This window comes from Prionailurus bengalensis, chromosome D1, assembly GCF_016509475.1.
Source record: "Prionailurus bengalensis isolate Pbe53 chromosome D1, Fcat_Pben_1.1_paternal_pri, whole genome shotgun sequence".
NCBI lineage: Eukaryota > Metazoa > Chordata > Mammalia > Carnivora > Felidae > Prionailurus > Prionailurus bengalensis.
This window is the reverse complement of record NC_057346.1, coordinates 9878715-9905531: the sequence shown is the minus strand read 5'-3', so window position 1 is coordinate 9905531 and position 26817 is coordinate 9878715. Positions and strand designations below refer to the sequence as shown.

At 43.3% G+C, this 26817-nt stretch overlaps 1 protein-coding gene and 1 non-coding gene across 5 annotated transcripts in view; one reads left to right on the top strand and one right to left on the bottom strand.

Annotated features, from left to right (window-relative positions):
* Nucleotides 1-3435: 3435 nt before the first annotated feature.
* Nucleotides 3436-3544, bottom strand: LOC122484539. Its single transcript, XR_006297607.1, has one exon. It is a non-coding gene; the product is annotated as a U6 spliceosomal RNA (small nuclear RNA).
* Nucleotides 3545-10166: 6622 nt separating this feature from the next.
* Nucleotides 10167-26817, top strand: part of PPP2R1B (protein phosphatase 2 scaffold subunit Abeta) — a 33049-nt gene continuing 16398 nt past the window's right edge. For 2 of the 4 annotated variants that reach the window (XM_043579291.1, XM_043579290.1), the window contains exons 1-11: nt 10195-10347; nt 11180-11270; nt 11662-11762; nt 15130-15362; nt 15658-15805; nt 20221-20376; nt 20579-20693; nt 21079-21149; nt 21746-21880; nt 22652-22825; nt 25465-25525. In XM_043579291.1, coding sequence (XP_043435226.1) covers nt 10234-10347; nt 11180-11270; nt 11662-11762; nt 15130-15362; nt 15658-15805; nt 20221-20376; nt 20579-20693; nt 21079-21149; nt 21746-21880; nt 22652-22825; nt 25465-25525 — 1399 coding nt within the window. In that variant the 5' untranslated portion in view covers nt 10195-10233. Of the gene's footprint in view, nt 10348-11179; nt 11271-11661; nt 11763-15129; nt 15363-15657; nt 15806-20220; nt 20377-20578; nt 20694-21078; nt 21150-21745; nt 21881-22651; nt 22826-25464; nt 25526-26817 lie in introns of all 4 variants that reach the window. The other 2 variants (XM_043579292.1, XM_043579289.1) reach the window with 2 other exon arrangements.

The window sequence follows — 26817 nt, the reverse complement described above, 5'->3', positions numbered from 1 at the left end:
AGAGCCTGACTCAGGGCTCAAATTCATGGACAGTGACATCATGACCTGAGCTGAAGTCTGATTGTTAACCAACTGAGCCATCCAGGTGCCCCTCAAAATAAACTAAAAAAAAAAAAAAAAAAAAAAAAATTCAATAATACCAAGTAGTGAGTGATTTTTAAATTTTAATTTTATTTGTTTTTAAATGTTTATTTTATTTTGCGAGTAAGTAGACGAGGGGCAGAGAGAGAGAGGGAGAGAATCCCAAGCAGGGCTTGAACTCCTCAACCCATGAGATGATGACCTGAGCCGAAATCAAGAGTTGGATGCTTAACGCACTGAACCACCCAGGCCCTCCCCCTTCCCCTACCCCCGCCACTGCCCAGTGTGAGTGATTTTTGTATTTTTAAACTGAAGGCTGTTTTGGCTCTCTTCAGCTGTGCAGTTCAACCTAGACCTGACATTGAAAGAAATTATAACTAACAGATTTGATGAATAAAATGAAGCAAATTTAGATAAGGGATATGAGATGACAGAATTGTAGTGACATGATTTGGAAGATGTAATGACTGACATCTCCATGGAAGTGACTATTCTTCTTAGAATAGTTTGTGATTAAATTAACAATTGGATTAAATAGCTTTTTACCTGAGTAGGAATGTTTAAATGTTTTAAGTGAACCTTAGGTATCTTCATAAACTACTTTTGAACGGTAGGGCTTTTTGTTCTTGTTTTTGCATCCAGTTTCTGGGCTGCTTATTCCGTTGTTACATGCCTGGGGATAGAAGTAAAAACAACGGACTCTTGATGGCTCTGACGTGTGACTTAAAATAAGTTTGATCTTGATTGGCCTGCAGAACTGGAGACATTGCCCTGTATTTACCGTTTTAATTCTTGAATCTCAAATTGGCAAATGAGAAGGGTGTGCTTTTTGGTCTGCTTACTAGCTGCTTCCGCAGCATCACACTCAGTGCTGGAGAAGATGTGACCTACAGAGCAGTGATTCTCAACCACAGCTGCAGGAGAGGCTCACTGGAGACCATTTAAAAAATCATCCCTATCTTCTTGAGTCCCCCAAGGAATTCTGAGTTAGTAGCTACAGATGGGCCCTGGCATTTATTTTAAAAAACCTTTTTATGTGGTTTTCTAATATCCACCGCAATTGTTATTAGAGGCTGGAAGGCAGTCACACCAAAGATCAAAGGTAATTGAGTAGGCAAAATGTTTGCTGTTCTTTTCCACTTACAGCCCCTGGCTACGCACACTTCCAGGTACACTTCTTACCGCTCCCATCCCCCATCCCCATGTTTTCTCTATTTTTTCTGACTTCCAAACTTTACCTGCCCTCTTACCCATTCTCTCTGGGCCCTGCTTTCTGGGAGACAAGTAACTACTAGGGTGCTGATGTACACTAATGAATGTTCATAGTTTACTGCAGTTCTCTTCTCATTGATCCTCTCAGCACATTTAAATGGGAACACATCTGGAAAAGAGCAATGACTAATTTTGGCCATTTCAGACCCATTCAAGTGCCATTTTATTGATGGCTGGGGAGGAGAGTGCTTGAGCAGGCAGATCCTATCTTGAGGAAGACTCAAGGTCTTGTAAGTTCAGACCCTATTGATCGGCGCTGCTCAGCCTACTCAGAGAAGGACCTGTGGCTCTGGTGAGCAGAGTGAAAAAACGTGCCGGTGGATAGTTAGCCCTGCGCAGGGCACACTGGGCGAACCTACTTTGTAGATTTCGTCTACTATGCTCTGGGGCATGTACAGTGAAGACTTCCCCTTTGTTACTCGCACTGGTCTTTGGCAAAGGTTCTGGGAGCCGCTGCCCTCCTCCCACCCCCACATGCACACACAGACATGAGAGCAAAGGTTAATCTCATTCTGAGAGAAATGACCTGAAATGTGCCCCCTCAATCAACAAGAAAACACCATGTATATCATTCAGCAGTTGGTCTTGCTTTTTTCTTGCCTTAATTGACAATACGTGTCTCTTAAGCTTCCCTGGTATTTCCGAGAATATATTCTCATTTTTTTTTTTTGCCTGTGAAATATTTGTGGAGTTCTGTAGGAAAAGGAGGCTGGCTTTACAGTGCTACATTTACAAAAGAGTCTTAAGTGCTGTTTTCAACTCAGCCCTTTCCCCTCTACTTGGGCCTTTTCTATGATTGTGTTTTTACAGTCTGTGATTACTGGAGATACTCTAAAAAAATAACACCAAAGTTTAAATTTGTTGCCATGTTTTTTTTGGTTTTGTTTTTGTTTTGTTTTTGTTTTTGTTTCTGTTTTTCGGTTTTGTTTTTGTTTTACTTCCAAGTATCGTTATTTCTGAAAACTTGCTGAGGCAGCCGGACTGCATGCAGTGCCCTTGTAGAGACTTCCCTAAGTCCAGCAGGGGGCAGCCCATTCTCACTGAAAATTTCACCGTTTCTTTTCTTCCAGGATGCTAATTTGTTTCAGTATTTGCAGTAATCTTTGGTGTATAAATTCCTGTGTAAATGGAAATCTCTGAGCTACATTTCTTCAGTTAAAATTTTCTAAATGCTTATTTATTTTTGAGAGAGACAGAGTGCAAGCGGGGGAGGGGCAGAGAGAAAGAGAGAGAGAGAGGGAGACACAGAATCTGAAGCAGGCTCCAGACTCTAAGGGGTCAGCACAGTGCCTGACATGGGGCTTGAACCCAGGGACTGAGATCATGACCTAAGGTGAAGTTGGAAGCTTAACTGACTGAGCTACCCAGGTGCCCCTGAGCTATATCTCTTTAGAATGCATGGTTACATTGCTGTAATGGCAAAAATTTCCTGGAGAAAACCATGCCCTTAATTTATGGGCGGTGCATCATCTACCCCAAAAGTGATTCCTGGGTTGGGAAATGATCCACAGGTCAATTCCTCACAGTTAATGTCACTACTCTTTAACATGACTTTGGTAGTATTCATAGGTAGTAAAAGGTGTGTGTTTGCTTGAAAGGGGGTAGCAGCTACTTTGAGGTGTAATTACCAGCCATTTGCCCATTGTCAGGGTTCCAAACATGAGCAAACTACTTCATACACACAGTCTTAACTTTGCCTCTGTTCAGTTACTGACCTTGTCAAAGGCAACCCAAAGCCTATGTGAGTGTGCACAGTGCTCCCCTCCGTCAGATGCTGACACATTATCCACACGGTGGCTCAAAGGAAAGTAATAGCGTGTAGCAGAGGCTGAGCCATATAAAGGCCTTAGAATACCTTTGATTGCTCCTCCTGTGCAGGTCATTAGATGAAAAGCAAACATTTGCAGAACATGGACATTTAAAACAGTAAAGGGTACCCACCTAGGCAGATAGGCCTTGGGGACCAGACAAGGTCAGCTGTTTGAAATAGGAGATTTCTTTCTTTTTCTGTGTGATGGCTGATACCCTCTCTTGAGCTCAAACTTGATGGGGAATGTTTTGTTTTGTTTTGTTTTGTTTTTTTTAATTAGGGAATACTTCATGAATTTGTGAGTCATCGTTGCATGTGCAGGGGCCATGCTAATCTTCTCTGTATTGTTCTGATTTTAGTATAGGTGCTGCTGCAAGGAGCCTGGGGGTTTGGGAGTCTTTTAGTATGTTTTTTTTTTTTTTTACTTTTCTTTCTTATACCCTCTAGATTGTCAGATTTGCTCTGCAGAGAAATAATATGAATAATAGCTAACATATTAAGCACTTACTGTATGTCAGGAATATTTCAAGTTGCTTTTTTCTTGCATAATCCTTACAAGAACCTTATGAGGGTGATAACTGTTAATACCTCTTCTTAAGGTATTCTTCTAATATTCTTCTAATATTACATGGCCTGCCCAAGATCACCTTAGGTGGGAAGTAGCAGGCCTGGGATTCAAACCTAAGCAATCTGTCTGACTCCATATCCTCTCTCTCAACCATGACATCACACTCCCTATCTCAAGACCTCTTGGAAGTCAACAGCCCTCGAGCTCCTTTTTTGGATGTTATGTTGAGGTACCCAAAATGATTAGACAGGTAGAGATAAGTCAAAGCTGTTTCAGTCTTTTTACCACCTGCTTAATCTGCCTTCAGAAACCACAGCCTGGAGTTTGAGTGTGCAGATAACAGAGTTGGTCTTTCTAGGGGTTAAGAGCTCTGTGTGGTCCAGCTAATTTTAATCACAGCTAGATCAGACAGGGAGCTGATTTCCTGAAGTCCTAGAAGTTAGTGGGAGTTCCGGTTTCTGATTACAGTCCCAGCTGAATTTCTGCTGAGGGTGAGTGACGTGTCCAGGGGGTCTTGGTGTGGGTTTGTTCTCACTCCTGTGACCTTTTTCCTAATAGTTCAGGGCAGGTCAGAAAAGAATGTGGGAAGAAATACTATCTTCAGGGGACCTACACGGTAAAGCTTTCAGGAGACAAGGAATATTTTAAGTAATCTCTGCTTTTGCTAAATCCAACCTCTGTCTCGTTGCAACTTGGGGACATTGTGCCCAGATGCTGAAAGCTACTACTTAGGTTGGCTGGGTCTGGTACAAGACAGGTGATAAAGGCTTAGAAAAATAAAGAAGAAGGAAATGTGAAATTTGTGGACACAGCAGAGCTAGACCGGGAGTAGCTGGCAGGAAAGGGCTATTATACATATTACGGATGCCATGGGGAAGGTCGGCCAGGGAGAGGCCAGAGTCTAGTCTACAGTGTGGTAACTAACCCAGACCCAAAAGGCTTGTTTGTTTGAATACATAATCTTTTTCATCGTTCAGAAATGAAAAAGCCTAAATATCTTGGATATTGGTATCATAGATTGGGTCCTGAAATGATAAGAGACACTGGGAGAAAAATGGGTGAAATTGATGTAAAATGTGGAATATAGTATATAGTAAAAACAAATAAAAAACCCCACAAAAAACAGAAGGACAAATGGATAGATATACTGAACGTTGAAAAATCTCCCTTCCATTCTGTTCCCCAGGTACCTAGTTTTATTCCCACTCACCAACCAATGTGATTAGTCATGTGTTCTTCTAGAGCCTTCTATCTTTAATACTTATACAAGCGCATCTGTGCATTCTACTTGAAACAAATGGTAAGATACTGTATACACCATTCTGGCACTTGCTGTCTCTTTGTCTCAATCATACACTATTTTAATACTACCTGTTAAGAAGCAATGTATTATTTTCAAACATTTTTGGGTTAAGTAACACCCCGCATCTTCAATAATACTGTGTACCTTGCTTTTGCATTTAACACTGTAACAAAGAGTTTTTGATGAGCTGTGTATAGCATCTGACAACAAGGGGTCTGCCCTAAGAAAGTTAGAGCCCACAATAGAACTCAAACATCTGAGACTTTTGAGAAAGCTCGCTGTGCCTGTCTGATCTCTAGGTTTGTTGTAGCTTAAGTCTGCTCTTGTGGTTGGAGAAGTACTCATTCTGGCTGGTGTTCTTGGCAAATCAGGGGCTTACGCACTTTGAGCGTAGGTCTCCAGATGTTCTCTTCTTTTGTTTGGTGTCGGCACCAACCAGTTAATGAATCCTTGGTGATCAATAACTTCTTACATTTGTGAAGCATTTTCCATTGACAAGGTACTTTGTGTTATGAATGTTATTCCTCACAAGAACAAAGAGAGAGAGAGGGAGGAGAGATCAGCTAAGATTTGCCTCTATTTTCCCAATGAGAAAGCCTTCTGGAAGACCTTGAGTCAAGTGTTCTGACTCTAAATCACGTACTTTCTTCATCCTTTCATAGTGGTCCTCTTTGTTCCCAAAGCTCAATTGATTGGAATGTTTTCCTTCCTGCTTCAACTTCCTCAGTAGATAACTATTATAATGGCTAATATTTAAGGGTTGACTCATGTCAGTCAGGTACTAATCGAAGCACTATATATGAATTATTTAATCTTACCACACGAGGTAAGCTTTATAGCTGTACACATGCTGAAACCAAGATTCAGAGAGGGTGATTTGCTTGCTCAAAGTCACACAGCTAGTAATTGGCAAGCTAGGATGTCCTTCCAGGTCATCCTGGCTCCAGTGAATACTCTTAACCATTCTGTATTCTGCCCTGAACGAGAACTGGCTGTCCCATGTCTTTGATTTGCTCTTCCCAAGAATTCAAGAGAAGTTGTGCTCTGGAAATCCAATACCAGTTTTATATCTGGTGATATAAACTGTGGCATGGAGGTAGAGGATGAAGCAAGGATTAGTAATAATGCATGATTAGTAGTGTCATAGCTTCTGCGTTCATTGTGATTCATTGTGGGACTCCAGGCAAAGCTTCATCTTCTTTGTCAAGTATTCCCAGCCTTGTAAAAATGGAATTAAAATTGTGAGGTGAAAATATGTGAGTCCCACAGGATTGAGACAGTCTTTGTATAGGGGCGCCTGGGTGGCTCAGTTGGTTAAGCATCCAACTCATGATTTTGGCTCACGTCGTGATCTCACAGTTCACGGGATCCAGCCCCATGTGGGGCTCTGTGCTGATGGTGTGGAGCCTGCTTGGGATTCTGTCTCTCCCTCTCTCTCTGCCCCTCCCCCATTTGCTCTCTCTCTCCCAAATAAAAATAAACTTAAAAAAAGACAACCTTGTATAAAAGTAAATTCACAATATCCTTGATGCTATGGTGATAATTACTGCTTTGCATTGAATTAAGTGCAGATCTGGGAATCAGTTTATCAGGGTCATCTTGATAAATGAAGGTTGTTGGAAAATGCTTGCGTGTACCTCAGGTTTTCTGTGTGTGAACTGGAACACCTACCAGTTTGTATTGTGGTTATTGTTTTTTTCATCTACCACTTTATTGACGGCCTTTTTAGTGGGATGACGCTTCTGGGTCTGCCTTGAGAGGACCATCTACATACATGTCTGTCTCTTGCACTTGGCCTAGAGTGGGGTGGCTCTAGAGCCGATAAGCTTGAATGAACATTTACTTTGTAAAGCCCTGTGGATGGTGAGGAGGAAGCGATTAACTAAATTGAGGCAAGAGGCCACAGAGCATGACAGTGACATCATTCAGACTTCTTCAGGACTGATCTTTTCTGTAGTGACACTGGGAGCTAATACAAGCACAAGAGTTGATGTCTGTTGATCCCATCTGCTTGTGTTTCTCCATATTCTTGATGCTTTGACAGGAATGGGGGCAAGTCTGACCCCGTCTTCCCTTGGTTGACTAGATGAGTGGGTGTCAGGACTCTGTGCTTTTGTATTGAGAATGTCACACTGTTTCCTGAGTGTTGCTTTAAACTAACCACAGCCTAATCTCAGCTATTGCTTCTGGTGCTTCCCGGTCATTAGTTTCTTGTGTGTCTTGGGGGTGAGGGGGTTGTGTGGAGAGGAGACCAGAGGAGCAAGGAAGGAGAGGGTGTGGAAGCAGCTGAGTTCCACAGTGCTGTATTGGTAGTGCAGCTGAATTCCAGGAGCCCAGCAAAAGAGGGATCAGTTTAATCTGGCAAAAGCCATAGCCAAATAGGGACAGACTTACTTCTTGATAAGCAGTTTTAGCTGTCACTTGATTTGCTGGACAAGTTGTGGCTTCCAAAGACTCTTCATACTCATCCTGAGCAGCTGCTTGTTGACATGGAAATTATCTTTGCAGATGTTTTTAAATCAGTGACTTTGAAATACTAGTGTGTGCACAGTAAAATGCCCCGCCCCACTCTCAGGGATTCTGATTCAGTTGATCTGGGGTGGAGGCCAGGAATCTGCATTTTTTCTAACACACGTTAGGTGATTTAGATAGTCCGTGGACCACACTCCCCAAAAGACTTAGATTTTGTTCTAGTTTCCATTTGGCCCAGTTTCTGAAATAGCCTCTTTTCTGCTGTAGTCTGTTTTAATCGGTTTCTTTATTGAAGGATTTATTAGCATCTCCGTGTTTACTACCTGTTCCTTTCTCACATCATCACAGTAAGTAGAGAGGGAACCAGAGGCAGTTAACTCCATTTTATTGGGGGTGAGGGGGTGGGAGATGGAACTGAGGCATAGGAAGAGGTAGGTCACAGTGAGTCAGAGGCAGAGGTGGTGGGAATTGAAGTCCCGAATTGATGACTCTCAAACCAGGCAATTTTCTGGGACCTATTTTTTCAGCTTGTAATTTCATATTTAATCATAGTTACTCCTTAGGTATGCCATTCATTGTGCTTGGGTAAGGAAAGCCTATCTGAGCTTTAAACAAAATAGAATTAATTGGTGCTAATTTTTCAGCATAGTGAGGCTCATCTAAGCTTGAGCAAACATGTGGATGATGGTATCTGTGGGACTGGTCTCGATGTGTTTCTGTATTTGCTTCCTCTACCATTTCTGAAGACTTTACAGCAAGTATAAGGGAGCAGATTTCTCGTCCACATACCAATAGGAACCCCCTCTGATCTTCTAACTGGTAAAGTGCAAAATCGAAAAACCTTCTGACCCTTTTCCCCTCAACCTTGAGTGGTATTTGAATCCATTTCTAAAGGAAAAGAAAATCGTGAAAACTCTCAGGCAATTTAAATTATTTTTATTACAATGTTATTTAAACTTGCAAATATACAATAGGAATATAATGTTCTTTTATTTATAGTTCTTATATGCTAAAAAACTGAGAGAGCTCTACAATTTAAATCCAAGTGAGACTGAATTATCCCTTGTATTGTGACTGTTGTCTTGCCTGTGAGAGCTCAGCTTCTTTTGAGTTCAAAGTACAGGTGCCACCAAGTGACCCATGGCACCTGTTTGCTCTACTTTTCTGTCAGAAATGCTGCGACAGTCCAGTTCCATGATGTCATTTGGCTTTCATTGAGTGCATGAAAACCCCATTTTCAGTTTAAATCCACCTCTGCTCTTCTCTCATTAACCTAGAATGGTAAAAGCACTGAAACACACATGCAAATGTAAGGATAGAAGTAGTGTGGCCTACTGGCTATAAAGCTGCCGTCCAGATAATCCAGAATATGTTCACATCAATCTAAAAGAAATTACCAAAATGAAAACCAGATTGAAACCCTACAGAATACATCTGCAGATCTAATTTGAGAGATACTGTTCAGGTCCATTGGTTCCCAAACTTTAATGCTATCAAGGCTCCATCTACTGTGTTGACTTCCCGGAACCCTGTTTTTTGTTTTGTTTTTTTTTTTGTTGTTGTTGTTTTGTTTTGTTTTTTAAGTCTCCTAAGTTACGTTTGTTAATAACTTTACGTTTGTATTAATTAGATACATAGAATTACCATTTCAGAGCTTATGATCACCGTATGTAGTTTATCATTCTAAGCTGCTTAAATTGTAGTCGGAAGCAAACAAAAAACAGGGGGACATCCTAGTTCTGTGTGCCCTTAAAAGGGTGAAGGAAAACTTTCCATTAACTTTTCTAAGAAAGAACTCCAGCCCTCTCCCCTCCTCCTCCTGCTAGCTTTGAGGACTCATGGAGTTCTAGGGACGCCTCTTTAGCCTTTCTCGTAGAGAGCAAAGTAGCCACTTCACCCAATCTGGAAGGATTAAAGCTTGTCCTCGTTTTGCGTGATTGTTGTACTTCTAGCATGCTAAAGACCTAAAAGAGGGAGGAAGAAAAAAAAAACAACAGAAGGCACCATTCCAGTACCAAACTGAAAAGAAACACAAAAACAAGAGAGCAGCATGTTTTTAACAGCTTGCATGGAAAAAGCGGAAAAAATATTGACTGGGGAGTTTGGACAGCCCCGTTCATTTTCTCTCGCCGCCCGCGTTATTTGTCTTACGAAGCAGGAGCCAGATACAATTCTGGCTCACAGGCCAGAGGAAGAGGTGGAGGGGTTCTGTGGAAGCTAGCGGGGAAATTAGGGCTGGAGACCCGGTGGCTCAGGGCCAGGACGAAGCCAGGGGAGGCGCTAAATCTGTTTTCCTCCTGCCCTCGGGCATCCTCTTTGGTCTGCCAGAGTCCTGGGAGCAGGGCTCGCAACACTCAGGTAGGTCCTTGATCCCTTCAGCCCATCATGAGCAGAATGCATTCCTGCCCCTGTTTCTTTCGGCTGTGTAAAGGATGTGGGGGCTCCATTCGCTTCCTCAGCCCACCCTTGTTCTGGAGTTTAGACGTGCAGCCCCCGCAATGGGGTCCACGTGGGGGCCTACTTCAGCCCGGCGGGGACTCTACTTCCCCACTTCCGCGAAGCAGGAGCATGGGCCTGGGCGCGGGGCGGGGCCTGGGCGCGGGGCGGGGCCTGGGCGCGGGGCGGGGCCTGGGCGCGGGGCGGGGCCTGGGCGCGGGGCGGGGCCTGGGCGCGGGGCGGGGCCTGGGCGCGCGGCGGGCGGTGGCGACCAGCCGGAGGAGAAAGAACATGGCGGGCACAGCGGGGCCCGGGACCGGCCCGGGGGCAGCGGGAGGAGATGGAGACGATTCGCTATACCCGATCGCGGTTTTAATCGACGAGCTCCGCAACGAGGATGTGCAGGTACTGGAATCGGGCCGGGGAATGGAGTTGGGCCCGGCGGGGCGTGTGGTAGGGGAGGAGGAAGGCCGGCGCCGTGGTGGGAGAGGCCCGGGGACTGAAGGAGCCGGCTTCGGCCGTGGGAGAGGCCCGGGGACTGAAAGAGCCGGCTTCGGCTTCTGAGCAGAAATTTAATTGAGAGGAGGGGAAAGTCCTAGGAGGGGTGTGGTGGCTTGGCCAGACCTTATCTGGACCTGGGCAAAGCTCCCACTCCCAGCGCCCGGTCCCAGCGGTTGTGGGAGCCCCGGCTTTCCAGCCCCGGCTTCCCGCCTGGGCGCCCCTTCCGGGCGGTGCAGGGAGGCGGATTCGCGTCCAGTCCTGGGCCGGGAGGAGGCCGGCGTGGCCCAAGGGGGCTGGAGCGGGCTGCAGGTGAATGAAAGCTTTCCTCTAGGCTGGGAAACTGGCTGTGCTTGGTGGGTAGAGAGAGAGTGGGGTGGCTTACCTAGATGAGTTGGTGTGTTAGCTCTGCTGTAACTTTTCTTTGGAGAGGCAAGGGTTGTCTTCAACCATTTCACGTGCTTCACTAGTGACAATGTGCTCTCATTTTGAAATCGTCTCCCTTCCTGTATGTGGTATTTTCTTTTTCTAACGGGCCTATGAGTGTGGCTCTTAAAAAAAATCTTCGTTTGGTTAAAATGAAGGCATGTTCCACTGCTTCTGAGGTTCCTCATAGAATCAAACCCAGGTTGAAGGTTTGCCTCTTTCTCAAGTGTGTGTCGTTGTCTCACTTGTTTGTAGTATTCTTGTTTTGGTCTAAATCACAAGTGTTTATTCTTTGCACTTTGTATTTTTAAAGCTCCGCCTTAACAGTATTAAGAAGTTATCCACAATTGCTCTGGCACTTGGAGTAGAAAGGACACGAACAGAACTGCTGCCATTCCTTACAGGTATATGAATTTTTTGTTTGAAGAGAGGTATGGCCATTTCCATTTTCCATGGCTTTCAAATTTTCCAGTGGCTTTCAAAACTTTGACTCTTTTTTTAGAAAGTGTTATCCACACTATTGAGTACTAAGCTGAGCCTGATGCACTCTGAGGAAACAAGACAGGGCATAGCATAATGGGGCCAGATGTATTCAGTTAACTGTTGAGCTCATGGGAAAGTCATTGATATGGGGTTATCACTTTCTAATTCATTGTGTCATACAGCTCTGGAATGCTGTTAGGATTGTGATGGGCCCCTCTAGCTAAATATCGAGTCTATTCCTAGTTCTCTGTGAGTGTCCAGCTCCGGGCCTGCTCTCTTTCTTGATGAGTACCTGGTCGTTGTCGTTTCCAGATACGATTTATGATGAAGATGAGGTACTGTTAGCTCTTGCTGAGCAACTGGGAAATTTCACTGGCCTGGTGGGAGGTCCTGACTTTGCCCACTGTCTGCTGGTGAGTATATTTTGCCTACCATTCTTCCATAACTTAACCTGTATAAACCATACAGTATTTGTCGATAGGCACACTACATTTTTAATGCAGGTTTTTTTTGTAGATAGCCTCAGTGTTGGCTGTTGAGAGGACAAGTAATGTAGGCACTTCGGATTCAACCCTTTTTCTGACTGCGAGCATCAGAACTTTGTGTGAACTTGCCAGCTGGGAGAAAAAGGGTTCGATTATTTTTATGGGTCTTCTCCCCACCCCCTGAAATTAGAGATCTTAATTCTCATCTAGCAGTGTCATGAATTTGGAAATGTTTATTAGCTTTTTCTTTTCTTTCTTTCTTTCTTTTTTTTTTTTTAAAAAGCTTTTATTTCTGTAAGTAATCCCTATTTCCAGGGTGGAGTTTGAACTTACAGCCCTGAGATCAAGAACTGTATGCTCTATAGACTGAACCAATCAGGTGCCCTGGAAATGTTTATTAGCTTTTTGTCTTTGATTGTAAGCCTGTGGTTTGCTTCTGATTTACTCTGTGGATTTGATGAGTTCAGCTCAATTTGGTTGACATTTACTGACCACCTGCTATATCAGGCCCTGAAGTTACAGTGTTGCTGTGAAGAAGGCCAGCGTGAATGGGATGAGGTCTCTGCCTTAGGTATTGACAGATAATTACTGTACAGTGTTAAATGGAAGAATGGGAGCACATAAAAGGTACCTGAATAGCAGAAAGGAGAAAGGGATTCATCCAGGGTGATGAGAGAAAACCTCTTGGGGGATGGTGTCTGAATTAGGTTTTGAAGGATGACATCATTTGGACAAGGTAGAGATATATGCCTCATGGCTCAAATACTGTCTATATGATGTTGATCTGTGATTTTTCTTTCTACCTCTGACCTTTCCATAGAATTCCAGATACATAGATAGAGATATCTGCTTGTATCTCTCTACATTATCTGCCTGTGGCTTTTCCTCTTGGATATCAAACAGGCATTTCAGATTTAACATGCCTGGGTGGTTCATTTGGTTAAGCATCCAACTCTTGATCATAGCTCAGGTCTTAATCTCAGGTTCGTGAGTCCAAGCCCTGAGTTGGGTTCCCTGCTGGGCATGGAGCCTACTTAAAAAAAAAAAATGTTAACATGCCTGAAACGGAACTCCATTTTCTCCCCCAAATATGCCTGTCATTTAGTGGTCCCATCTCAGTAAACGGCATCACTGTCCTCCCATTTGCACAAACCAAAACCTAGAAGACATTCTTGAAAATTTCTTTCACTCATTTCCCAGATTGGATCTGTTAGTAATTCGGTAGATTCCAAGTGCATTCCAAATCAGTTCACTTTCCTTCTTCCCCACTACTACCTAGCTCATCTCTCCCCGTCTTTCCAGACGTCACAGTCTTTCTGCTAGATTACTGCAGTAACATCCTGACCAGTCGTTCTCCACTCCTGCCTCCCACCCTTCCCTGTAGTCCACTGTTCACCTGGCACATGGGTTACTTCCTGCCACAGCTCTTAGATAATCCAGATTCCAGGGCACCTGTATGGCTCAGTCACTTAAGTGACCAACTCTTGATTTTGGCTCAGGTCACGGTCTCATGGTTCATGAGATTGAGCCCGGCATCAGGCTCTGCACTGACAGCTCGGAGCCTGCTTGGGATTCCCTTTCCCTCTCTCTCTGCCCCTCCCCTGCTCATTCTCTCTCAAAATAAATGAATAAACTTAAAAGTAAAGAAAATCCAAATTCCTATCTTAGGTTTTGTAAGCTAAGTTACAAGCTATCTCTGAATATATCACCTACTGTGTTCCTTCTTGATAACCTCACTCTGTTTACAGGGATCTTCTTTCTGTCCTTTGAATAAACCAAGCTTATTATTACCCTAAGATTATTGCCCTATGTTGTTCCCTCTAATGTTCTCTTGCGCTTCTGGTGGCTGCGTCCTTGTCATTCAGATATCAACCTCAGTGCATCTTCTCAAAGAGGCCTTTCCTGAACACCCAGCCTGAAATTGCCTCCTAGTCACCCCTTATCACATCATCCTCTTCTGTTTCTTTACAGGGTACTCATCACCATAAGATTATGTTCTTTGTTAGTTGTCTTCCTGCACTACAATAAAAGTCCACTAGAGCGAAGAACCTGTCTGCCTTGTTTTTTCTCTGTCCTCAGTGCTAAAATACAGCAGTAATCATGCATTGACTCGGGTTTGGAAGTACGAAACAGGTTGTGTGGCTGGAGTACACGGGAGTGGTGGGCGGAACAGTAGAAGAGGGCCTGGAGACTTAGGCAGAGTTAAAATCCAGAGATAACTCGTCTTTGATTCTCAGGAGCTTGGCCTTATCCTATGGTGGTGATAGAGATGATCCGCTGATACTGTATGAGAGGAGCTCCGAGGAGGCAGACGTAGATAGTGAAAGGCCTTTCAAGTAAGAAAGCAGTATCGTTTTAAAGGGCTTCTGGAATACCTCTTAGGAATGCCAAGTACTTTCTACTTTTGTGTATTAAACGTTTTTTGAAACGTAATATTAGTAGTAATATTAGTTGTTTTCTTTGGGTCATAATTTTGTTTCAGTCTTTTCGTGAGTCCTGTATTGTGGATTTTTATCTTCAACATTTGCAGCTCATGGCGTATGCTGAATACGCCTCTACCAAATGCAAACCCAGAAAGGTAGAGGTTCAGAGAACCAGCCCTCGTGTGCTTTTCGCTGGGCTGGGTCATGTTCACTTTCTGATCCTATTCCAGACCAACCCTTTTGGTCTCTTCTGTTTCTAAAGCTGCAAACAGGGATTCCTACCATCTCTGTGTTCTTCGTTGCTCTGTCCTCAACTCCTGCTCTCTGTCTCGCTCATAAAGAGTCTGCAGTGTCTTCTGAAAAAAGTGGTTTCGTACTCAGCCTCTTACATGTTAGGTAAGTTGATGGTGTGGGGCTGGTGGACAGGGCTGCTTCTCCGAAAGTTGTGTGGCCTCAGTGGCCTGATGAGATGTCATCCTTTAATTGTGCTGCCCACTGTTGCTCATGTTTTTGCAGTTACTCTTGAGGAAAAACATGGTCTTATCTGAATTTGGCTACATATCTTTTAAACCTAGTCATTCAGCTCACAGTAATATTAATATTGTGTCGAGTCTCCACGGTGTCGTTTGTAGACACCATCTGGGAATTGCCATCTGGGACATGAGACCTTGGCTGTCCTACAGAAGTCGTGTCTTCAGGTTGGACACACCATATGTTATCACTGTGTGAACTGAAAGTAACCATTTGGTGTGATGAGCGAACATTCTGGTTACATGTACCACCTCCCTTCAGTCCCTGTAAAAGGTGATAATCTGTATCTACCCTGATTCAGTAAGTTTTCTTTTCTGATTTTTCCTTTTTGGCCTATTCAGCCTCCTTTGGAAAGTCTGGCAACTGTGGAAGAGACTGTGGTTCGAGACAAGGCTGTGGAGTCGCTGAGGCAGATCTCCCAGGAGCACACTCCTAACGCTCTGGAAGTGCATTTTGTACCTCTGGTGAAGCGCCTGGCGAGTGGAGACTGGTTCACTTCTCGCACATCTGCGTGTGGCTTGTTCAGTGTTTGCTATCCCAGGGCTTCAGATGCTGTCAGAGCAGAAATTAGACAGTAAGATACGTTGTTTTTTTGAGTTATTTGGGGTTTTGGGGAACTTCTGGCTGACAGTTACACAATACCCTGTTACCTGTGAGTGGCTGATAGCAGGACACATGTGATAACATGACTTTTTATCATTCAATTGAATATACGAGTGCTTTTAGATTAGAAGCCTACCTAATCACTGATATTCATAAAAGAAAACCTCTAAGATGGCTGTGTGTGTGTGTGTGTGTGTGTGTGTGTGTTGGAGGCATTTAATTCAGTGGTACTTGACAGGAAATACCTTCATTATCATTTGCTTTAGGCACTTCCGTTCCTTGTGCTCAGATGACACTCCCATGGTACGACGTGCTGCCGCTTCCAAACTGGGCGAATTTGCAAAAGTTTTGGAATTAGACAGTGTGAAAAGTGAAATTGTTCCGCTGTTCACTAACCTAGCTTCAGACGAACAGGTAAGTTAGTGATTAGTATCTGAGGTACATAGATTTCCTTTCCTCTAACGTTTTAAGGATTCCTTTGGGAGTTTTGGTTATATGTTAGGATCCTTTTTGCAAAATTAATACTTAATTTTGGGCTAGAAAAGTTTTTTTTTAATGTTTATTTATTTTTCAGGCAGAGAGAGACAGAACATGAGTGGGGGACGGTTAGAGAGAGAGAGGGAGACACAGAATGAGAAGCAGGCTCCAGGCTCCGAGCTGTCAGCACAGAGCCCGATGCAGGGCTTGAACTCACAGACCATGAGATCATGACCTGAGCCGAAGTCGGAAGCTCAACCGACTGAGCCACCCAGGCGCCCCTAGATAGAATTTAATATGAGCCATCTTGGTGCCTTTTCATTTCTTTCTTAACCAGACCATGATTTTCTCTTGTGCTGGCAGTGGTTAAAACAGGAGTCAGAGAGGAGATAGGAATCCTCTAAGAAGGGAAGACCAAAGCTGCTTTAAGGGCTAACACACCTTCACGCATTGCAGCCGGTCACAGCGGGGTCATGTTGCCTGGGATTTTTGACTTGCAGATAAACAAATGTGTTAGGAAGGCTGCCTGAGCCTCTCCCTTCTCTGGAGGACTGTATAGGGGGACTTTGTACAATAGCAATTTTAAGTCCAAGGATCTGGATCTTTTTGGTGTAGAAATAATAACAATAAGGAGCACCTGCAATAAGTGTGTGATTTTTCTTAGCCTGTCCTAAGGGGTTTTTGCGTAAAAGAAATACTGGGGTAATAGTTGCCTCATGAGGTAGATAGCCCATGTTATGTGTTAGGGAATGACAGACACAGAAAGTCGAAGTAGCTTTTTCAGGATGGCATGGTTTGCAGTGGTGTAGATGGGGTTAGAATCTAGGCATTTGGGCTCCAGAGTTCAGGGCCTTCATGGCTAAGCCGAACTGCCTTCTTTATGGCTAGAGGATCCACCCCCAGAGTTTCTGGACCCCAGAAGAATGCGTGTGGGTTTTAATTTGCTTGGTGTCTTCCTGGATTCACTTCACATGTGGAGGACCTCTTGATGAGTCTCATATTGAAAGATGGTAAATCTTACCTTAATTGAAAAAACTTACTGAAATACCATATAGAGGAGAGCACAAAAGATACAACTCTGAATAATAAGAAGGTTAGGAGGCAGAACTTTGACAGCCAGCACCCTGGAAGCCCGCCCCAGGTCTCGCCCATGCACACCCACCCCCTGCCTGCTTCAGATAACACTTTCTCTTGACTTTTGTGGTTACCAGCTCTGACTTCTCTTTGTACTTTTATGGAACATTATAGTTTAAAACCACACTGTTCAACAAATACAGTGTAAGTTACCTGTTAATTTTTTAAGTTTTCCAGTAGTCACATTTTAAAAACTAGAAAATGGGAAATTAATTTTAATAGTTTATGTTATTTAACACACTGCGTCCAAAATAGTGATCATATGAACATGGGGATTAGCATATTTCATGGACTCAAGAGCCACATGTGAGTGGTGGTTACCACATCGGACAGCAGAGGTTTAAATCCTCATTTGGGATTTTATTGATGATGCTTCCCACGGTATAATTTAGCATTTTCTTTTGTCCTCAGTATTTCCTGCAACTTGAATGTAGTGTGGGGGAGGAGGGTTTGTAAACTTTGCCTGTAAAGGGCCAGATGGTAAATATTTTCAGCCTTGTGGGCCAGTCTCTGTTGTAACTACTCTGCTTTCGTAGCACAAAAGCTCTGTATGTAAACTGATGTGTGTGGTGGTGTTGCAGTAAAACTTTATTTACATGAAGTAGCTGCAGTTTTGGATTCGGCCAGTGTTTGCCCCAGCCATGATCTAGAGGCTTGATGAGATTTGGGTTTGATATTTTGGGGGTGATAAGACCACATTATATGTGGGATTGTACACTTCGTTAAGAGGCATATAATTTCTAGTTGTGATACATTAGAAAAAAAAAAAGTGCTTAATTGTATGATATGTGTATGTGTATTCTGTCTGACCCCTGGTAGAATTGGGGCTCCTGGCTTATTCATTTTTGGAAAAAACAGTTACTGAGTACCTGCTACATATCGGGCACCGTTCCAATGCTGGGCTACAGTGTTTAACCATTATAAACAGATCAATAAGCGTGATAAATGCTAGGATGAAAATAAAGTAGGGTGATGTAACAGGGACTGATTATAGGGCATTCCTCTAGACTGGTTAGTCAGAGAAGGACTCTGAAGTAGTGATACAAACTGAGAAACAAAAGAAAAATGCCAGCCCTACCCTTTTCTGGAGTACCAGAGCTCCACCAGGAGAAGGCACCTAGCGTAAAGGCCGTCAGGTTGGAACAAAGCGGGTGACAGGGACTCTGGTAAGGTCTTCCGGAGAAGATAGGCCGAGGCCAGATCATGGAGGCCCTCTAAGTCAGGGTATGGAGTTGGAAGTTTTTTCCTAGGCGCAGTGAGAATACACCTAGATTGTAAGCAGAGGTGGTGTGACTTGGTGTAATGTACCTTTTAAAAAGAACATCCCGGCATTCTGGCTTCTGGGTGAAAGCTGAATTGTAAGCGGGTGGGGGTGGGGTTTAGAAGCAGGAAGACCAGTTAGGAGACGTAGGCAAGACAGGGTGGTGAACTAAGGTGGCATAGTGAAGGTGGAGAGAATCTGGAGATAGGTTTAGAGGCAGAGTCACTGGGACTATGGGAAGAGGGGAAAGAGCAGTCAAGGAGACCTTGACCTTTGGCTTTAGCCCAAACCGGGTGGATGGTGGTGTCATCGCTGAGACAGAGAAGAGGCTGGGAAGAGGAGCAGGTATTGGGGAGAAAAGTCATTGATGAATTTAACAAATATTTATTGGTAAATATTTCCAGAGATGATAGTAGTCCCTTGATAGAGCATTGTTTTTGGATTCAAAGTTCCTTGTATAGCCACTACCAGGAACCTAGTTCTGCCTCTTTTTGGCTGGTTTCCTTGTGGGTAGAGGAGCGAGTATCTTGGGGATACAGTAAATTATTGTTCATGGACGATTTTTAAAATTTATAATATTTTGAAAAGTATGATGTGTAATATTTGTGAAATATGTAATAGCATATGCACACACGGTGTTCAGAGTTTTGGTTCCTCCTGGGTGCTTATGTTTTTACATATTTTTAGTTTCTATTTGTTAAGATTTCCAAGTCTGTAATCTCAATTCCTAATTTCTCATTGATGTGTCTAACTGCGTGTTTCCACTTGGTCAACAGACACATAGGTATCACATTGACATTTGGCAGTTTACATTTGGGGAGCTGAGGTCATTATTCTCACAGTTTTCTAAAGTTTTGGCCTCTTTTTTCTAGGCTTGGTTACCTCAAAGTTATTCTGCCCCCGATTCTCAACATTTAAATCCAGTGTTGTTGTTGTTTTTTATTACTAACTCTTTTATTTTTCGTGTGTTTCTTTCCAAGTCATCATCTCATGCCTAAACTATTACTGTCACCCCAAACTGAGTATTTTAAAAACTGAGCTTCCTAAGTGTTTCCCCTAGCCTTATTCTCTTGTTTTTGTTCTGATCTGTTAAACAGCTTGTTCAAGTAGTTTTCATTTTTGTCCTTCAACAACTTATTAGAGGAGGCCTTGAAGACATCATTATAATGTTCTCTTTTTTTATTTAATTTTTACATTTTCATTTGTTTTCCTTAATAAAAGCTCTGCACTCTAGCCAAGGAAATTACTGTTCACTCTACAACAAGGTATTTTGTTTTTAAATGTTTATTTATTTTTGAGAGACAGAATGAGCTGGGGAGGGGCAGAGGGAGAGGGACAGAGGATCCAAAGTGGGCTCCGTGCTGATAGCAGAGAGCCACATATGTGGGGCTTTAACTCACGAACCATGAAATCACGACCTGAGCCAAATGAAGTCAGGCGCTCAACTGACTGAGGCACCCAGGCCCTCCTAGAGCAAGGTTGTTTCTCCCTTTATGGATTTTGATACACTGTTCCAGGCAAAGGGATCAGCTGTATGAAAGGAAGGAAGGAAGGAAAGGAAGGAAAGGAAGGAAGGAAGACAGACATGAAGCTGTAGGCAGTGGGTTTTTTTTTCCCTTCTTTCCGTTCCGTTTTTTTTAGAGTTCATTTATTTTTGAGAGACGGAGAGAGACAGAGTGTGAGCAGAGGAGGGGCAGAAAGAGAGGGAGACACAGAATCTGAAGCAGGCTCCAGGCTCCCAACTGTCAACACAGAGCCCCACGGGGGGCTCGAACTCACAAACCGTGAGATCATGACCTGAGCCGAGGTCAGCCCCTTAACTCACTGAGCCACCCAGATGCCCTTTTTTTTTTCTTCTTTTAAATGAAACCCACGGCACTGCCTCGTACCACACATACTGCCCTGTGGCTCTCGGTAGATATCATCTGACTAACAGAAAGAAGTTCTATTCCTTTAGGATTCAGTGCGTCTCTTAGCTGTGGAAGCTTGTGTCAGTATCGCTCAGTTGCTGTCCCAGGAGGACCTTGAGGCTCTGGTGATGCCCACACTCCGGCAAGCAGCGGAAGATAAATCTTGGAGGGTTCGCTATATGGTAGCTGACAAGTTTTCAGAGGTAAGGTTATTATAGTGACATCTTTTAAGTACTAAGACCAAAAAAACAAAACCTCTTTTTTGTTGTGTACCAGAAGTTTCTGAATGAATTCTTCTGAATGGGAATGCCTGTAGCAAGAATATACTTGAAGATTATACTGGTTTTGTTTTGTTCATGTTAAACTTGCTAGCGTGCATTAAAACATGTACAATTTTTTTTATAGCTCCAGAAAGCTGTGGGTCCTAAAATCACCCTAAATGACCTCATCCCCGCCTTTCAGAACCTACTCAAAGACTGTGAAGCTGAAGTCCGAGCAGCTGCTGCCCACAAAGTAAAAGGTTAAGGCGTTCAATTGATGTCTCAGGACATAGCCTTCATTTTTGGTGTATTTTTTAAATGTCAGTGAATTTTGTATGTTTGTTATTGTGGGACGTGTCTTTGAGTAAGAGATGATTTCAGTGTGGAAATGTCACACTGTGAGACAGAGCTGCTCTATTTATATTTAAAACCAAATAACCATTGTATCTTGTTCCTGTCAAAAAGATGCCTTTTTAGGATTGGTGTATTTGGCATATAGATTGATAAAAAGTACGCTCAGAATAAGACCTCTCTTCCCTTATTTGCTTAAACATATGATTTGCTTTAATTTGCACCTCTTGGTAAACCTGGCATCTTGTAAATGGCTGTATGTAAGCATTATTGTTTTCTATTTATCTCTTTTAGAACTCTGTGAGAACTTACCCACTGAAGGCAGAGAGACCATAATTATGAGTCAGATTCTCCCCTATATAAAGGTAAACCTAACTAGGTTATTTTTTGTTTCACTCTGCCCTGTATGATACAAGGCAGACTTTACCTCCATTTTTCTCTTTCTTTGTTCTACCTTAAAGCTTTTTGAGGGGCACCTGGGTGGTCCAGTCAGTTACTGCTGACTCTTGGTTTCAGCTCAGGTCATGATCTCACGGTTCACGAGTTTGAGCCCTGCATTGGGCTCTGTGCTGACAGTGCAGAGCCTACTTGGGATTATCTCTCTCTCTCTGCCCCTCCCCTGCTCGTGCACCCGCATGTGTGCTCTGTGTCTCTCTCTCTCTCAAAAATAAATGAGTAAATTAGAAAAGAAAAAAAACCTAGACCTTAAAGCTTTTTTGAGTGTAAAGGTGGATAGGGAATAATTGGGACAGTTATGTTAATGTCACATTGTTATTTATTATGTTGGGAATTGTAAAATGCTCTTTGGTGCATAGGTTTGTGTTGTTACACAGATGATCTGAAGAAGTGTATCAGCCAGTGAATATTGAAATAGTGCTGTCTCTAAATTCCTTGGGAGATGGTGTGGAAGTCTCTGTCATCTTGCCACAAAAGAAGGCTTTTAATTTTGATTTTATTTTAGGAATTAGTATCTGATACAAATCAACATGTCAAATCGGCCCTAGCATCTGTAATTATGGGATTGTCTACCATTTTGGGAAAAGAGAATACCATTGAACACCTTCTACCTCTTTTTTTAGCTCAGTTAAAGGATGAGGTGAGTCCGTCTAAAAACTCTGTTGCCTTTGATAGTCAGTGATTTGTTTGGTTTTGGTGTGGGGTTGCACTAAAATAGAACCTAAACAGGGATGAAGGGATAAAAAAAGGGAGCTTATTTTAAACCAGTGACAATTCCTGTGTTTGGGTTTGGAGTTCCAAATTCTGCAGAAAATGAGCACAAGGAGCCATTGATACAGACCTGAAAACGTTTTTATGCCCTCTCTGCCTGATTCCTGCTGATATCCACTGATGTCATCGCTTTAAAGCCAATGTTTCTTCATTTTAAATGCTTTAAGTTAAATATTATAGTATCAAAATTCTAATGATAGCTATAAAATCTATTGACGAATACAGTCAATTAGGCGTGATCATAAATGCTTTGCATGTATGGTTATGTTTAATCCTCAAAACAATCTTATGAAGCCCATCTCATTATTATCCCCATTTTATAGATGAGGAAACTGAGCCAGAGGTAAATAATTCACCCAAAGTTTTGGCAGTGGCAAATCTGGGATTGGAATCAGTGTAATTTGATTCTAGAGCCTATGCTTTTTACTGTCCTATAGACTTGTCATTGAAAGTTCTGGTAGATATCAGTTACATTTATGTGCTTTGAATTGAGTAGTGAGTATTTGTTTTAAGGCTGTACTTTTTTTTCACCCAAGTCAATACTTTCTTATTTAAAGAAAAATGTTTGGCAGTTGTTAACCTCATCATGATAGTAGGAGAACGTTGGCAGAGACCTTGATGCTCATATGTGTTCTTGCAGTGTCCGGAAGTTCGTTTGAATATCATCTCTAACTTGGATTGTGTAAATGAAGTGATTGGGATCCGTCAGCTCTCTCAGTCTCTCCTTCCTGCCATAGTGGAGCTGGCTGAAGATGCCAAGTGGAGGGTCCGGCTGGCCATCATTGAGTATATGCCACTGCTGGCGGGCCAGCTGGTGAGTACCTTGGCTCACCAAATGATGGGTAGCATCAGATCGTCGGGCACAGTCGCTGTGGCTCATAGGAGCCCCACACAGCTTATCTGATAATGTTCATCTAGATGCATGAAAGTCTGACCTGGTTGCCCATAGGATGCTTTTGATCTTCTGTAGTGCATTAACTTCTAACAAGAAGGTATTACAGAAACGCCTTTCACCTCCTCACCACCTAATAGCAAAGCCATAGAAGAATGTCGTTTTGGTATGTATAAGAGAGCATGGTATTTAGTGTCTCCATGTCTGAAGGAATTCTTAACCGAGAAGAAAAGGGAGTATGGTTTCAAGATACGTCAGCTTTGATTTTTGCTCTGGGCAGTTTCCCTGTTTGCCCATATTCTGAGCAAAATGTCCCTGGTTACCACTTTTCCTACATTCTGGATACAGGGAGTTGAGGAATCATCATATAGGGAAGGAATATGATGTTTATAGTGTTAGTATTTTGGACAGAGACCACATTATCGCTGTTTATGTTACATGGTTAGTTTTACTCTGATAATCATAGTAATTAAAATTTCAGAGGCGCCTGGGTGGCTCAGTCAGTTGAGTGTCCGACTCAGGTCATGATCTCGGCTCAGGTCATGATCCCAGGGTTGCAGGGTTGCAGGATTGAGCCCCGCATCCTGCTCCGCATTGATGGTGGAGCCCACTTGGGATTCCCTCCCCCTCCCCCTCACTCTCCCTCTCCCTCCCCCTCTCCCTCCCCACACTTGCTGTCTCTTAAAAAAAAATTTAGCTGGGGAGAAGGACAAGTGATCACTTTTAGGGCAGCGACTGTGTTCAGTGTTTTTCTTCCAGAGCCCGCCAGTATCTGGCAGCAGTTAAGCACGTAACTGTTTGTAGAATGTCGAACGAACGAATACCTGAGTATTTTTTGAGAAAGCTACTAATACCTGTCCACTTGCAGCTAACATTGCTGCATTTGTGTCCCCCTCTCCCCCAGACTTCCATTACTGTCAGATCACAGCAGGTGGGATGTAATTTCTCTTTTCTTAGACCCTTGGATGTATATTACTGATTTTGGCATATTTAGTTTACAAAGCGCACCCTGTGCATGTCTGTGGCATCATATATTTTAAAAAATTTGAAGTGTCTCGTTCTTCAGAATGGATGCCAGAGGTATCTGTGTATAGCTAAATAGGGTCAGGTGAAGTCATGTTGTCATCTGTTTTTCCTGTGACTCCCACGTGCTGCTGAGGGTCATCTTCTCTTCTTCACTGGTGACTGTCATGGGTCATCTGTCCGGAGTAGAAAGCGGCAGTGCCTAACTGCTGAAGACTGAAAGTACTGTCCAGAAGGGGGGGTGGGGGTGATGTTTCTTTTAACCTCTGCTCCCTTCAGACCTGTGCAGCTGGCAAAGGTGGGTAGCTGTGTGGTGCAGGAGTCTGGAAGCAGGGTGGGTGGTGGTGAGTTTGGCGGACTCACACCTGTCTGGCGGGGGCGACGTGCAGCATTTGGGAACGCTGTCCACATCCTCAACTTCTTGTTAGTATCATGTTGCCTTGTTACTTATCACCTTACGTGTAAAGATTTTTATATCACATAGTCAATTTGTAAAATCTTCCAAGACTTTATATGTGGCCTGGCTTGTGGACCATGGTGAATGTAAAGTTAAGCCACAATAATTAAGATCCAAGAAAAATCCATTACCTGGAGTGAAGAGGTTGTCTTTGAAAGCTGGCGTGGTAATCGAAGTGTATGCTAACACCTGTTAACAGTCTGTGATCATAAAGCTCTTTTATTCAGTCACCATTTTCAAAGCACTGCAATTTTATATTCACTGTCTTTATTTAAAGTACACAGTCACTGGTCAGTAACTTCTTAGTCGCCAGAGAAATTAAAAAAAACCTGTAAACATGCAGACCCCACAAGGGAGGCACTAGGAAAGCAGACGTCACCTGGCACTGTCCTGCATGCCGCAGAGTCCCACAGGGCTGGGCGTGTGTCCCTCCGCCCGTGCTGGAGTGACCGCCCGTTGCCAGGGAGAACAGAATTGGGACAGCCGGGGTGGTTCCACCTGTGACTCTGTGCTGGGGCCACTTCCCCTGGAGTCCTGTGCCTGCTCCCTTCTCCCTCTTCTGCTTTCTCCCATCATCCCAGAAATTCTTTAATTGGGAAGCTCTCTATTTGTCGATGTCAATTTCTTCATCCTTAAGGATTTATTATATCAACCAGGAAGGAAAAAAATGAGAACTGTTATTATGGACAGGTATTTTCGTGGGTAGCTTATTTTTCACAAATGATCTAGATGCTGCTCGGCACTCCGTCCACGATGCGTTTTTCCAGCACGTCTGCAGTGTCGGGTCTGGCTCCTGGCTACCCTCTTCTCTCCCACCTAGCAGGGCTTGGGCCATCTCATGTATGGTTCCTTTCTTTATGATTGTTGTCTAATAAGATAGTCTCAGAATTTGTAAATCACATTCCATGCTATTTTTTTCTGGCTGGTTCATGCATTCAGCTTATTTGGAAACCTGTTTTTTTGTTTGTTTGTTTTTTGTTTTTTTTTTTTAGCTTTTGGGTCATTTTGATGTAATGTAAATAGACCATCTTGATTTCTGAACTTTGGAGATACATATTAATGGAATCTTCTGTATCTATAGGGTGTGGAGTTCTTTGACGAAAAGCTGAATTCTTTATGTATGGCCTGGCTTGTGGACCATGGTGAGTAAGTTAAACACAGATTACTATGGAAGGCCTGTGTGTTTGTGTACATCCATTTTGTTCATAAGTTTCCTTTTTTTGAAAGGAATCCTAATCTGATCAGACATTTAGCCTTACCTCTGTAGGGACGAAGAAAGGCTTCAGTTAGAGTCTAGTTAGCTCCCCTTGAACACGAGCTTGACGTTTTTATTTTCTGCCAATTTCTTTTTATCTTAAATTTTATCTTCTTCATTAAACAATCTCTGCCCTGTTTCATAGACATTCTGTTATGTTATTTTCAAACTATCTTTTTTAACCCTACACTCCTTCCTTGTCCCAAGGGCCTTTGGTCGAACATGCTACTCTAGTTTTTGGCGCCTACAGATCCGGTGGGGTAGGGATTGGAATCTGATGAAAGGCCCAGGGGGTAGAAGTGGCTGCTTGGCTTCTTTGAGGTGACCTAGGGAAGGAGGTATTCAGGGGCGGGGTCTCGGAGTGGAAGACATCAGCTGTGACTTGGGGGGGGTGGGGTGGGCACCCGGATTTCCGCTTTTGATGAGAGGTAAGCTTATTGTTCCCTGGCAGCTGGTGACGCCTCGAGCTCAGGCAGGTCAGATGGAGCACCTGTTTTAGAGAATAGGTTTTGAAATAACTTAACTTCTCTGTATTTGTAACATCATTCAGCAATCACAGAATCCTTTTCTTCTCAGCGCCACAAACTCAATGAAAGCTTGTGCTGCTGCATATCAAAATATCAAGGCAGTGGATGTTTTCTGTGAAACCACCTTACACGTTGACTCTTTGCTAAGGTCTCAGGTGCATGTATCTCCTCTGGTCTGCTAGGCAGCGATGCGGGGGAGGGGTGTCCTCTGTACCCATGACATTCACAGCTAGGCCACATGTCCAGGCCTGGCAGCTTCAGTGTGGCCTGACACCTGTTCATATGAGGGCTCTGGGGGCTTATAAAATAAGCAACTTTGGTTGCATATTTTGGTGGATATGATGGGCATCTTGTTTCAGTACCATAGCATCTTATATGTCCTGTATGTACTCAGGATCTCTGCTCATCTGCAGTGCTTCTGCCTGGGTATTTGGAAGGAGGGGGAAGCTTGTGTCCACTTGTATGTGGAAGTGGTTGCTCTAAGGGCATGTTTCGGTCATGTGGGAGGTTAAATAGCTAAGAGAGTGAAGAGGAGGGTGTGAAGGAAATGTGCAAATCTTGTGAAAGCATATACAAGTAATTTTAGCGTTTTCAACCTAAATGTGAAGACTATTTTCTTGTCCTCTAAGGTTACCTTTTTATGGCTAATTTA